This window comes from Monodelphis domestica, chromosome 1, assembly GCF_027887165.1.
Source record: "Monodelphis domestica isolate mMonDom1 chromosome 1, mMonDom1.pri, whole genome shotgun sequence".
Taxonomy (NCBI): Eukaryota; Metazoa; Chordata; class Mammalia; order Didelphimorphia; family Didelphidae; genus Monodelphis; species Monodelphis domestica.
Window position 1 is genome coordinate 83,339,231 of NC_077227.1, and position 14,503 is coordinate 83,353,733.

Consider the following 14,503-nt stretch of genomic DNA (forward strand, 5'->3'; position numbering starts at 1 on the left):
TTCTAGTGTACTTATGTTGGGTTTTTGCACTTTAACAGTTTTCCATTTTATTTGTTTTACCCAACCATAACATATGTCCTTTGCTATATATCCTCTTAAGATAGATATTAAATACCTAGATAGGTACTAGATGCTAGGAATTGTGCTAAGCATTTTGTAAATATTATCTAATTTGCTCCTCACAACAATATCCATATTTTATCGATGAGGAAACTGAGGCAAACAGGTTAAGTAACTTAATTTTGCAGAGTCATACTAGTCGCTGTACCACCTCCCTGCCTTTACCCATTCATGTATTGATTTTAGCTACAGAATATGTGTTCCTAGACAACAGATAGCAAAAAAGGGGAACACAAATGAGGTCTACTGGATGGTATTTTTTAGAGATTAAGAAAGAAACCCCACCCCCACCCCCCGAGTGTCTCATCTCATCCAAACAATCAGCCCATAAACTGACCTAACTGTCACTGGAATCAAAACATTTGGCTACCCCATTGGTGCCTGTTCCAAACAACCTTTGAGTTTCTGTTTTGCATTTTTCCTCTCTTCAAAACTCTCTGTGGTGTGTTGAAGGGATGAGAAAAACACAAAAAAAGTAAACAAGACCAAACTCAAGAGTTGGTCAAAATACAGTGGTGTTTCCCCCTTACACTTCTCGAAGAGCTGCTGGTTCATAGGATCAGATTCTAGAGAAGAAATGCATCCTCATTGATGAGGAATAGAAAAAAGATCCAGGAACATCCCATAGAAATGTAATGAAGTAGTAACTAGAAGGTAGCTAAATCTTTCACGGTTGATCATCATATTGTTACTATGTGCCATGTTCTCCTGGTTCTGCTTATTTCACTCTGATCTTTCCAGCTTTTTCTGAAATCATCCTGTTCATCATTCCTTACAGTACAATAGTATTCCATCACCATCATATTCCACAATTGTTCAGCTATTTGCCAAATAAATGCATCAAATTTTTAGTGAAAATCCCTGAGGTCTATGAAACGTGTTGATAATATGCACTGGCCACCCCCATTCCTATAATCTTTTTCTCACCTTATAGAATCTCTCTTCCTCAAAGGTATAGATTAAAGAGTCACAATACTTCTTCCTTCTGTGGTCATACATGTGCCTGACAAGGTGGCTATAGGGGGGGGGGGCACACCCTTTGTGCCAACCATCTCCTTACTAGTATCATTTTCTGTGCAGAGCAGCGGTGCTACGGCTATAGACCACGAGGGAGAGAGGCTTCAATGCCAGTTCTCATCCTAAGGGAGATTCTGAGATTATTGTTGAAATACAATTCTCATTTTCACAAAGTTGGGGAATAAGAGTCCTCCTTATACCTCAAAGATGCAGTTTAGGTGCTACTTTACAACAAACTTCTTTTGACCCTCCTCTTCAATTGCTAGTGACCTCTTTTCGCAACTAATTTTAGCTAATTTATATTAATTTTTTATTCTCTGTCTCTCCCCAAAACTAATTTGTATTAATTTTTATGCTCTTGACTATATCAATAGGTGTGCATATGTATCTACATGTATGTACACTTTCTTATTCAAGTGGAAATTTCTTTAATGTAGTAATTACTATATTCATTGTACTTGTATCCCCCTGGTATATAGTATAGCCATTTAATATATACTTACTGATGAGTATCACATTTTTCCAGTTTATATTTTCATTATAAATTGCTGATTATGGCCCCTGCTAGCTTATTAAAACATCTTCAACCATGTTCAGCTTTGTACCTAGTATTTTTGAACCCTTGGACATGAGAATATTTAAAATCAGCAATATGTAAAATAATCTTTTTTCTGATTCTCCTGAAATGTATTTTATTTCAAAATATAAACATTCTTGCATTTGGATCAGTTGTACTACTAGATGTAAGAACATAATTACTGAAACCACAATTGATCACCGTACGTATACTGCTTCCTTTCTGTCTGAACAACCAAACCATTGTCTGCAGCAGTGTAAAATTCGATCTTGTACAGAAAGGAAGGAATATATACAAACAATTGCCATGTTGAAAATACCACTTCTTCTTTTGCTTAAATTTTATCATTTACCTTTATGGCAACATGTTAGAATGTTGTTAAAATACATTATATATAGCAGAGATCTTTTTCTCTTCATTTTATAATTTGTTTGGCCTCTTCATTGTAAATCAAGGCTACATACTTTTCCCCCAGCTTACATTATAACGTTATTGAAGCAGTTTTCCAGGATTGGCAAACTAAATTGTCAAACTAATTTTGCCTGGTAACGAGTTATTTTTAAATTTTTTATTTTGATGAATAACCCTTCCCTTTTACTCTGTTGGAGAGAAAAGCCAACTTTGCTTTTTCTCTGCAGGAAATGTTGGCTGTAGATGCCCCCAGGAGACACAAGGTATCCGTTCATGTTCTTGCCAGGGAAATGGATTCCTGTAAGTACTGAATCTACTTTATGTTTTACTTATATTTTTTTAAAACCCTTATCTTCTGCCTTAGAACAAATATTGGTTCTAAGACAGAAGAGTGGTAAGAGCTAGGCAATGGGGGTTAAGTGACTTGCCTAAGGTCACACAACTGGGAAGTGCCTGAGGCTAGAGTTGAACCCAGGATCTCCTGGCACTAGGCTTGGTTCTCAATCCACTGAACTACTACCCAGTTGATTCCTTTATTTATATTTTTAAAAAGCACCTGTAGCCATCCATTATTTTTAGTTTATCTACATTAATTGCCAGGATGGTTTCCCAAAACCCAGCAATAATGGTCTTCATTTTGTGCTAAGAAGTGAAAGGAGGGCTAGGAGTATCTGGGGGTTTGAGGGCTATTGGAATGGATCTGATAGAGAATAGACTAATGTATGTAGATTGTGAAATGTCTCCGTTTTACCCCCCCAGGAACATGATTTTTCTATTATCAAAATATTGGCTCTGTTTAATGATTGTGGAGAACAATTGGGACTTAATTAGTGTAGGCCAATTTTATACACAGGCTTATGACAGCTTTCCCCTCAACAAATGTCTGAGCCACTCTTCACCAAACTCCCCAGTGAAGATGCATTATGTACTAGTGAACCCTGGGGGAAATGCAGTATTGATGCCCTTGGGTTAGGGTGATAAATTTCATTAAAACTTTGAGTCACTAAAATTCTGAAAATTATCAGATGCTCACTCTTTGTACTTTGAGATTTGTTTTTGTACTTCAAAAACTTGTAGGTTCATTTATTGCCTTGTTTGACACTAAAACATCGTAAAAAGTATGAAGCTTCCTTTGAATAAATATTTCTGTCCTTTCCGTCCATAGAGTTTATTTTTTCCCTACATTCATTCCCAGTGACTTCTCTAAAGGTTTGTTCTCATCTTGGGGAACCTTTAATATCTCTCACACTTGGCCAGATGGATTTTCTTTACTAAGAATACAAATGAGCATCCTTTGGGCCCTTTCAGAAAATAAGGGAGAAGTTTAAAGCTTTTAATAAATAATGCATCATTTTTGGGAACTTTGGAGTTTGATTTAGTATTTTCTTGTGTATGAGAAGTAAATTTTTTTTGTTTGAAAACTTCTTTTTTATTAAGAGATTTTTTTTATTTTCCTAATTGCAATAATAATTTCCAACATACATTTTTCAAAATTATTAGATCTAAATTGTCTCCTTCCTCCACTTCCCTCCCCCCCTCTCAGAGATGGGGTAAGCATTTTGATCTGGGTTATACATGTATTATCATGCAAAATAAACTTCTAATATTGATCATTATTGTTAAGAGAATACTGTAAGAAGTATTTTTAAGGGCATTTGACCACACAACTTCCTTCATCAGTTTGCCCCTTTTCACACTTAATTATCTAATTGAAGTATTTGAATGACTCATCATGAAAAATGCCAGTGTTGTGACCGTCACTATCACAGGAATCATAGGAAAATCAGAGGATGAGGCCTAAGGTTTACTACAAGTGTTTATAATTATTCTGCCAGGGAGAGCTATAACTACCCTTATAGGAATTGCTTATGTATGTTGGGTACTCTTACCCAGGCCAAAGCTTTGATTTGGGGTAGTGAGAGGAGGGTGAGCAGTTAACTGGGTAGGAAAGAAGAAAAACTATTTCAAAAACTATTATTTGAATGAACAAACTAAAGAATTCCTGTTGTATTCTAAAGCAATATTTTTAACAACAATTCTTTGTCATTATGGTTGTAGAGTGCATTTTATTTTTAGTTTATTTCATTGCATTTTATATTAGGGACTTGAATTTTTTTTTAGAAACTTTTCTGGGTGTGCCAATAAAAAAACCTATGTTGTACATAATTTGTTATCTTGTAGGTCCTGTTGTCGGAGAGTTTCCATGTCAGAATGATGTAAATTTGTCACAAGCACCAGCCTTACCCCAAGTAAGAAATCTGAATCCTTACTCGAAAATGTTGTATTGAGATAGACGACTTTCTAGGGAAGGAGGGCACTTGCTATTTTATGCAGCCTGCAACTGAGAGGCTTGGAGTCCCAGAAGGTTTTGGGATTTCAGTTCTATGGGCTCTGGTTCCTTCATTGGCCCAGCCCAGATATTTAAATGTTCCTTTTCCCATTTCATGGCTCCTTCATGTTGGAAGCGTTATCTTTTGAGCATGATGAAGGAGGACTTCTGCCATGGTTCCTGTGCTCTTGGGAAGTTGCCATTGATTGTGCTAAGTTCTCCTCAGGGTAGCAGAGGGGCCCTCTGCATGGTCTCTCCATGTGGGCAATCCCTGAGGAGGAGGGGAGACCTACCAGGGTCTGTCTTGCTGAAAGCAGCAGTAGCTTTATACTATGGTTTATGGAGAAGTCTGCTTAGCCTCTCCCTTTTATGGAGGGAGGAGAAATCAGGCCTCTGTTGTATGAGCAGTTTTGAAAATCTGAGGTCCTGTTGTGTGTGCAAAAGAACAGTATTACCCTGTTGTTTCCAAGTCTACCCATATTTAAGTTAAAGTTACTAAGAATTGTTTTTTTCTTTTCCTTTTTCCTTTTTCTTTTTTTACCCACAACTGCAGCCAGAAGTTATTGAAAACATGACGGAATTCAAGCGGGGTCTGCCACTGTTTCCCCTTGTGAAACCACACATAAATTTCATGGCTGCAAAACTCTGAAGGACCCAACCAGTGGAAAAATTGCAAATGGATCAGCATTCTCACATCTTCAGCAGGGTTCAGGATGAATACAATGTTCTTATTAGGGAAACAATCTTGCCCATTTTAGGAGTTTCTGGTTCATTCAAGATTCATACTGTATTAGAGACAGACAATTAGAAAAAGCAATGCAGTCAAATGGCATTATGTAGAGTATTAAAAATCAAAACTAATTAAAATATTAAAGTCTTGTAGATGTAGTATATTTTTAGAATGTTACATACCTATTAAAATATTTAAACTTCCCTTTAATTACTAATAGAAATCTCCCCAAACATAACATTTCTTAAAATGTTAAAACTGTTCCCACAGAATGCTCCTCTCTGTAAAATAGTCATTCGTCAGAAAAAAAAAATACATTGCTAAGTCTTTTCTGTAAAAAGCTCCCAACTTGATAAAGAAGGCTTCAAAGCTTTTTGAAAGGTGACAATGTTGGGGAACACCTTTTAAGAAGAAAATTGATCCTCAAAAAAATGCTTTCTACTGGTTTGTTTAATAAGATCAATGGTGAATATAAAATTTGACAGATAATGGACACAAAAATACCTTTTTCTTTTACTGGTGAAATCATTGAATGTGTAGGCATGGTTTTAATCTTTTTATAAATGTGAACACATTTTATATTCAAATTAGTAGACTGGCTGGTAACCCTAGTCCATCTCATTTATTTATGGTTCCAGAAACACTATCCCTTTCATCAATTTTATCCCATATTGAATTTTCTCAGGATTACTATGTGGCCATTTTCTTTCTGGTTAAAATGATTTTAAATTGCAGTTGTTCTTGTTTCTGAGTGGTCTGTGGCATTCATTATTTTTACTTCTTCTCATTCACACACTGCTACCTTAGTTTAACAAGCACAGGTAGGGTTCCCTGAGGGAGTGCCTGACACATTCTTCCAACCTCAAGTGACGTCGTCAAAGCACGCCCAGCGACATACACAGTGCGTCAGAGCTGGCCTCCTGTTGGACTTGCGGCACCGAACAGAAAAGGAATACATGAGATCTGTGAGCAGCAAAACAGTTCCCATGTGGATCACGAGGGTGAGGCAGTACCAGAGACATGCTTTTTGGAGTCATAGTGGAATACAAAACCCCAGATTATTTTTAACAGCATGGATTTTCTAAAATTCTTAAATTGTTAGTAATCTTACTATGTTGATAAATTAATGCCTTAAAATGTTGATAAATTATTTTAAAAATAAATAGAAAATAACTGGAGTGAAATAACTGAGGCTTTTATCCCTGAGCTTCTGTCTTTTTTTTCCAGGTGAAGTTAATATAGTAAATTCATCTGCTTTAAAAATACTTGCCATTTTCAAAACTTAATTCAAATGAAATTGTGGAGATGTGCTGATTCTATATGCTGGTATCTTTGACATCAGGCTGTCAAACTTGGAGCCAGTTATAACAAATGAAATTCTCAGAACAGCCAGCCGCCTCCGTTTTAATATGACATGGCTTCCTTATGTAAAGTCACAACTTTTCACATCTAAGTTTTTATACTTGCCATTTTTCAAACCTAAAATTGGGGGCATAAAAACTGGGGCAAGAGTAATTCTATTCACAAACATGGAGGCTGCCTTTGAACACTTGGCCCCATTTCTACTTGCAGATGAGCGGTGCTATAATGGTCTTTTTACCCTTTGCCTTCAGGACCTGACTTTCTGAAGGCTTCTGTCATCTATCAGGAGGTCTGTGTGTTTGATCATTTCCTTCTGGTTATATATATTTATATAGAATATGCAGGTTATTACCAAACTGCAGATATAAATAAAGGAGATCTAAAATGGGCTGGAGTATACAAACTTGCCCTGATGATAGGCCACTAAAATCCACCGGGTAAAACCCTTACGTTAAAAATGAAGTACTATGGATGCAATTTTAACTTTTTTAAAAAATTGGATGAAATGTAACAGTATCAAATAATTTTTTGAGGAAGGTCTATTTTTTAAGTTCTGGAAGGTAGCTCGTGTGGCATGCCAGAACTCTGTCCTCTGGCCTATTACCCAGTTCTGAGTTGATCTAGCAGTCCAGTTTGATAACTCAGGCATATTTAATGGGTCATTTCAATGGATCCAAAGCTGCAGTGTCTCTAAGCAATAACAGACTACCTAGGATACTGTTATTTACTCTTAGTGCTTGTTAAATGCAATTTGTGAAAGAAAACGTAAATTATTAGTTCCATGTAACTTTTTCAAGGCTTCTTTTGAGTAGTTGATGTGGAATTGAGAGCATGTGACAGCCAGTGTGGCCGTGTGCTGGGGTTATCCTGTTTACAAATAAATCGTCTGAATTTAACCTGCAGAGTTTGCTTTCGTATTCTTCTTAGTTACTAATTATTCATTGATCCACCTCCTGATGTGCTAGGGAATGGCTAAATGAGACACAAGCCAGACTGGAGACTATTTAAGAATGTTTTTTCATCTACTTTATGGCAGGGTTCAGCAGGGAAAATGGACTAGAAAAGGCAAGTTGAGTGATGCAGAAAATCCTGAGGTTTCAATGAAAAATCACATCCTCTCGATGTGATGCAACAGACTGCTCCACCTCAGTGTGTGCACCGAGCAGGAGCTTTCTACAGGGTGGGGCCTCCCGAGGTCAGCCCTTCGAAAGGCTGGTGTAAACAGACATGCATTTACCCAGGGTCCTCTAGGACTTCTGGTCTCTCTCTTCCCTGGACATGCCTGTGGAGGGCCTGCTGGGGAGGAAAGAGCCTCCGGCAGTTCCAGCCCCGACTCCTTCCCTGTCCAAAGAGCCCCCCTTTGTGAGCCCTGCGATCGTTTCTAGCAAGTCTCAGCCACGCTGGTGGCTCACCCAGAAAGCGTTTCCTTTGATGCTTTAGTAGCAGCATCCAGAAGAGCTCTTGAATGGGTACAGGAGCCAGTTCTTTGCCTTTAGCACGTACTTGCTCCATACTCTTTCCCCGAGTTTTTTTTTTTTAAATGGGAATCTCTGCTTTTTATGTGTCCCTGTTACAGGAGTCGGTATCTGCCCATCAGCTCTTTGCCTATTGATTGGCTTCTGGATCTTGAGAATCATTTCTCCTCGTGGAGTTTCACTTTTCTTTATGATCGGAATAACTTGATTCCATTGACTTACTGCAGAGAAGTTCAGGGACTCGTCATACTGTTGTTCCTTTACGCTCCTGTCCTGCTCTCTGACCCCTTTGCATTTGCCCCCGTCTTTAAGTGACTCTCAGGCTATCGAATAGCCGACTTTCATCCTATTTTAAAGTTTGCCAAGTGCTTCACTTCTCACTCATTCTAATCATACATACTACACACGGTCCCATTTTAAAGACGAGGAAACGGGGTCTGACATGAATCCCCCCCGGCCCCAGACAGCACCAAGAGCCACGAGGCCTCGCCTCAGAGTAGCGTCCCAGGGAGCCCCGCTGCCTGGCCGGCGGCTGCGATTTAGCCATACGTCCGCAATCATCCTAACGCTTGTGCGGCCCAAGGCAGTGTTCCAAGGGTTTTCACGTGCGCTTTCATTTGTGGGGTAAAGGCAGAACCAATGAAATAATGTGTGGAACGTACTGTGCAAGCTTGGGAAGGGCTATCAATGTGAGCCCTTAAATTATTGCTGCGATAAATGCATGTAATACAAATAAATAGAATAAAATCTACAATAAAAATGTATAAATAAATATAAATAATCGAATAGAAACACAGAATAGTGTTCCCTCTAGTCCTGAGGCATGGAGCGTAGCCTGCAGTCTGAATCTCCTGACGCCTCGCCTGTGGCTTAGTGCTCTACAGCACTGGCGATTCTACCGCCTCAGCGTCGGCACCGTTGGGCCGTGTCTTCCTGGACCAGCGGGCCATATTCATACTATCCAGACCCTCCTCAAGAATAGAGTTGTGGCTCATCTTGGAGTTAGACGAGGACCCTTGGCTCTAGAGAAGGATGTTCTGTCCTCCTGGCTACTGGCCTTTAGGGAGTGCTTGGCCAAATAAACGGAGAGAAGTACCCTCCCTGCTTTGGCCAAGCTGTGGGTGTTTGGAGGGGGTGGGCAATGTGGGTGCGGAATATTTGTCTGTGTTAACATCAGTTGATTTTGCAGATTTTCTTTTAAATGTTACAAGGAATGGCTTTCTGGGAAAGGAGAGGGATGAGATTCTGAAATGAAGGTGATCTAAAAACAAAAGATCAATAAAAATAAGATTTTTTTAAACTAGTACATGTTTAGATTTGGTCAAGGATTTCTCTAAATAATAATGCGACAGCTGTGTGCTTAAAAACAAAGAATTACAAAGTGGGTGGTTTCGTATTTCTAGCCGCCACACATTCAACAACACACAACAGACCCCTCTACAGCTCTACCAGGGAAGGTTTCGTTAGATTGGGGACAGGCGAATGCCAGCCCAATAGGCTACTCATCTGACATTTTCATCAGATTGTCCTGTAGAAGGACTGAGAATAAACCATTTCATGATGCTACGCCTTAGTGTCTTCATTTATAGAATGAGGATGGACTAGAAGGGCCCCTACAGTCCCAAAGGTGAAATCCTGATGCTATAAATATGTCTCTTGCCATCCTCTGACACCCTTTCTGAGGATATTATGCTCCAACACTTAGCATATCAGATCTGAGAGCCCTGCAGTGGGAAAAGTGCCAAGATGACCCGCATTCTTGGTTTCTGAAGATTGTGATTTATTATGAATGGGCTCTTCTAAAGACTGATATCAACTCCTAGTTGAATGGTAATTTATTCTCTGATGAAAGACATTTTGAATGATTTAAATTCCTATTTGCTGTAATGGAATAATATTGTGACTTATGAATCAGAACATTAAATTATGTATGACATTAGATTTTTTTTCTTTCATGTAGTTTTTTTTTTCTTTTTGCTGGGAAAAAAAAAGAAATCCTGCACTGTAGAATGTAGAGCCTCTTTTACCAAGCTACTAAATTTCTCTCATAATTTTCATGCATCACTCATTTCTTTTTCTAATTTTCTCTCGTCCACTCTTCTTCCTTCAACTTCCAGAAATTCTTATTGGGCTCATTTTCAATTTGCATTACTTTTTCCTTTGCCTCTTTGCTTGTAGCTGTTTTTATGTTGTCTTCTGAGTTTGTGTCTTGATCTTTTTCCTGGCGTGGTCAAGTTCCAGACTAAAGCTTTTTCATGCTGTTGTTTTCACAGCCAGTTTGGGGGATTATGTGTGTGTGTGTGCGTGTGTTGGGGGGGGGCAGTCTGCAAGTTTTCTCTGCTTACAGGATGGTGTGACCACTGCTCCCCTGGTCTGTTCTCTGGTCTTTACTCAGGAAGCAGAAGCTCTTATCCCTGGAACTATGACCAGGACCCATTGCTTCCTTGTAACTACAAGCACTAGCACTTCTCTCTACACTGGGACTGGGACTGGGACTAGGACCCTTATTCCCTTATGATTGACCACAAGGACTCCCATTTTCCTGAAACTGACCCAAAACTGTATATGAGCAATGGCATTTCTGAACAGCATCAGGTTCTGTCCCTATTGCCAGCTCAGAGACTCCTTTAACCCTTTCTATTTCTGGGCTCAGAGCTCCCAGAACTGCTGCTCTTGTAGCCACCTCCAAGACCCACCATTGGTATTACCATTGCTTACTCTTGAGATCAGCCTCCACACCAGCATAACAGACCTCTCTTTCCTTCCTACCAACATCCTAAGTTGTCTTGGGCAGGAAAAGTAACTCACCCAGCCTTTTGTTGACTGCTACTCCAGAATCTGATTTGACTTCATGACAGTTTGTTTGACCAGGGTGCTCCCTCTAACTGCCATCTTGGCTCACTCCCCCCCCACCCTCCTCCTTTCATCTTATCTGAAAAACAAGATTATATCATGCTCTTTAAGGTCTTTCCCAGCTTTAAATTCTTTGAGTCCCAGAGTCAAGTACTGGATTTAAGTTCTGGTTCTGACGCAAGCTCCAGGCAAATCAGTTGATCCTTATGACTTGGTCCCCATCTAAATTGAGCTAATGGTGGTCATATTTCCTACCTCATAGAGTTGTGAGGAAGAAGCTATTAAATCATGCATTGACTTTTTTAGTTGTTTTGTAGGATTCTTGGCAGATAGACCTGAAATGCTTTTTGCAGAGGAGCTATAAAATTCTTTAAGCAATGAGTCTGGAAAAATCTTTTAGGGCATCCTTCACTACCCTGAAGGAGACTGAGAAATAGAAGCTCTTTTCTAACATGAGAACTTGAACTCAATCCCCATTGCTAGAGAGTTCACATAGCCTCCAGATTCAACTTTTTAATTTGTTTTTTTAAATCTTGGGCTTTGGATTCTTTTTAAGATTTAAATTTATTTAATTTTCAATTCTAAATTGTCTCCCACCTTCCTCTCTTCTACCCATTTAAGAAAGTAAGAGGAAAAAGTCATTTTCCAATATGTATAATTAAATTTCTTCCTTTTCCACCTCCCCTCACACACATGCACAGATGCTGCCCTGAGTCCATCACATCTCTCTTTGTAAGTGGGCAGCCTATTCCCCAAGTCCTCCGGACTTAAGTCAGAGATCCTAAGCCTTTCTAAGTTGTAGACCAAACTTTTGGGCACATTTTTCTACCTGCTGAGAATGCTGAAGAGTGGGAGACAAGTGCAGGAAAATTTCCCAATAACATTTAGGTAGTTAACATAAGAGTTTGTTTCTACCTGCCTTTGAGGGACTTATGCCCAGCTCAGAAGTGGAAAGGATGGGCGCTTACACAGGCAAGGAGAGGATGGAGATGGGGGAGCATTGGTCTCTCTAGGAGGGTTTGCGTTGAGTAGTTGCTTCTGCAGAGAAGGTAGGCTGTGCTCCATCTGGTCCTCTGGTTGCTTGATCACACGCCTCTTGGAGCCAAATCTTGCCACTATGCCTCTTGCCATGACCCTGACTTTCTTTAGACCACAACTCTAGGTTCGAGATCCTTAATCCACGTAGAGCAGCCTTCTGGACTCCACATCATCTGCTCAAAAGCAAAAGGAGCCCATCAATGAACCATAGCTCTCTCTGTCTTTAGATTCCAGTGGTTTCCTCTCCTTGGTCCACTCAGACCATGACTTCAGTTTCATCTTGTCCCAGCATCATGCAGCCTTTGTATTTAGAATGGTTTGAAGGATCAGTTTCTGTTACTGTCAGGACTGTAAACGAGTAACTTCGGAGTGTAGGACCAACACAAAAATGGGTTCAAATGTGGAGTAAGTAGACTGGGGTGGGAGGTAGGGTGGAAGGAGACCCTAGGACCGGACCCTGGGAGGCTGCTATTGAAACGTGAGGAAGGGAAGCTCACCTAAGGGGAAGGAATCCTCCATTTGGGAACTTCTTATTTTAAGAAATTCTTGCTAACTGGGTGGTGAGCTTAATTATACTGCCAAAGGAAGGGCTCAAAATACTGAAAGCATCCTCCAGATTTCAAAGTATTGGCCAGAGTTCTGCTCCACACAATTCCAGCTTTGACCATGGCTTTTTCAAGAGGAAGAGCATCCAGGGTACCGACCCTCTCTCCAAGCATCTGACCCCGAGTCTGCCTCCTGGACCGCGTCACCGACTCACTGACGTTCTTGCCTTGGTTTGCAGCCTGACCTTTGCCATATAAAATTTTTATTTTTATATATATCTGTACGGCATGTTCTCCATTAGTCTGTGAGCTCCCTGAGGGCAGAGATCATTGTCTCCCCAGCACTTAGTACAATATCTAATACATAATAAATGCAAAAAAAATGCTTGCCTACTGATAGTATGTTGGCTTCTGACTTCAACTGGAAACTGAACTAATTGTTCTTGGCAACCTGCTGTCCCTCTCCCCCAGCCACCTTGCTATCCCTACTCCTTAATATCCTCCCTAGTTGTCCCCCATTCTCCTCCTCCGACTCCTTTCTTCTGGGTTTCCTTCTGTGATACTCTGGCTTCATTGAATCGTATAGATCCTGGGATGCTGGATCCCTGGCTGCCTTTCTCCATATGGTCTACTTCCTTCCTTGAAATGTATATAGTTATTTCAGCATTTCCTCTGCATCTGCTTCCATCTTTCCCCTAGAGAATATCTGGCTCAGTGGATTGAGAGCCCAGCCTGGAAACCAAAGGTCCTGGGTTCAAATCTGGTCTCAGAAACCTCTAGTGAGGTGACCCTGGGCAAGTCACTTAGCCTCCTTGCCTAGCCTATACCACTCTTCTGCCTTGGAAGCACTATATACTGCCTGTAGTTTAGTATCTTCTTTTGGCTCTGTTCACTTTATTCTGCATCAGTTCACGTAGATTTTCCTTGTCTGTATTCATCACATTCATCATTCTTACAGCCAAGAAATAATTCCATTATATTTAAGTACAGTTTATTTAGCCATTCCCCAATTCATCAGCATCTATTTTGTTTCCAATTCTTTTCTATCACAAAAAGGGCTCCTATAAATAGTTCTTCTTATCAATGGATTCCTTGGGGTAGAAGCCCAAGAATGGAATCTCTGGTCAAAGGGGAAGTCCATTAAGGTCACTATTTGCATAATTCCTATTAGCTTTCCAAAATGGATGCACTCATTCATCATATCATTAACATCTTTTGTTTCTTTTTAAAGAAATGTTTTAGGGATGCTCTTTTTTTCCTGTTAGCATCACTATGCACAATCTCTCTGAAACTCCTTCCTGCATAAAAAGGAAAAGCCTTCCCTTGTTGATATAACAAATACACATATTAGCTGTGTGTGAAAATTCCCGTCTTATTCTCCAACTCTATTGCTTCATAGCCCAGAAGTGGGAAACAAGACTCAGGTTTTCTGGAATCACAATTGGTCAGTTGTCAAGTCAACAAGCATATATTAATTACATATTATGTGCCAGACACTGTGATGAACACCAGAGATATAAATGCATGCCAAAAGACAATCCCTCCTCTTAAGAAGCTTATATTCTTATGGGAACAGACAACACACAGAGGTGATCTTTTTTTTGAGATACAGTATAGCACTTGCAGTATAATATTGTGTTAAAGTAAATCATTTAGACAGACCACCTTTATAATATATACTTATATACATATTATTTAATTATATAATTATATTTATATAATATGTAATATTCTATTATGTTTATGTAACATAAGTTGTTGAAATATTCCTCAATTCATGAGAACCCACTTGTTTTCAAGTTCTTTGCTACAACAAAAAATGTTACCATAAATACTTTTGTGAATGTGATCTTTTCCCTCTGATCTCTTGGTGCATATGCATAGCAGTGGTATTGCTTAGTGAAAGGATATACAATCTAGTGACTTTTGGGGTAGAGTTATAAATTACTTTGCAAAATGGCTTGACCATTTTATAATTCCACTAATGTATTATTATATTAATTCAATGTCTTCTCACAACCCTTTCAATTTTCCTTTTCCTTTTTA

The 14,503-nt window shown here is 39.4% G+C and overlaps 1 protein-coding gene across 7 annotated transcripts in view; it reads left to right on the forward strand.

Annotated features, from left to right (window-relative positions):
* The window catches only part of IDE (insulin degrading enzyme), a 130,970-nt gene extending 123,528 nt beyond the window's left edge, over nt 1-7,442 (forward strand). For all 7 annotated transcript variants that reach the window (XM_056802483.1, XM_003339947.4, XM_056802479.1 and 4 more), the window contains 3 exons: nt 2,353-2,425; nt 4,307-4,374; nt 5,008-7,442. In XM_056802483.1, coding sequence (XP_056658461.1) covers nt 2,353-2,425; nt 4,307-4,374; nt 5,008-5,103 — 237 coding nt within the window. In that variant the 3' untranslated portion in view covers nt 5,104-7,442. The remainder of the gene's footprint in view (nt 1-2,352; nt 2,426-4,306; nt 4,375-5,007) is intronic.
* The last annotated feature ends 7,061 nt before the right edge of the window (nt 7,443-14,503 follow it).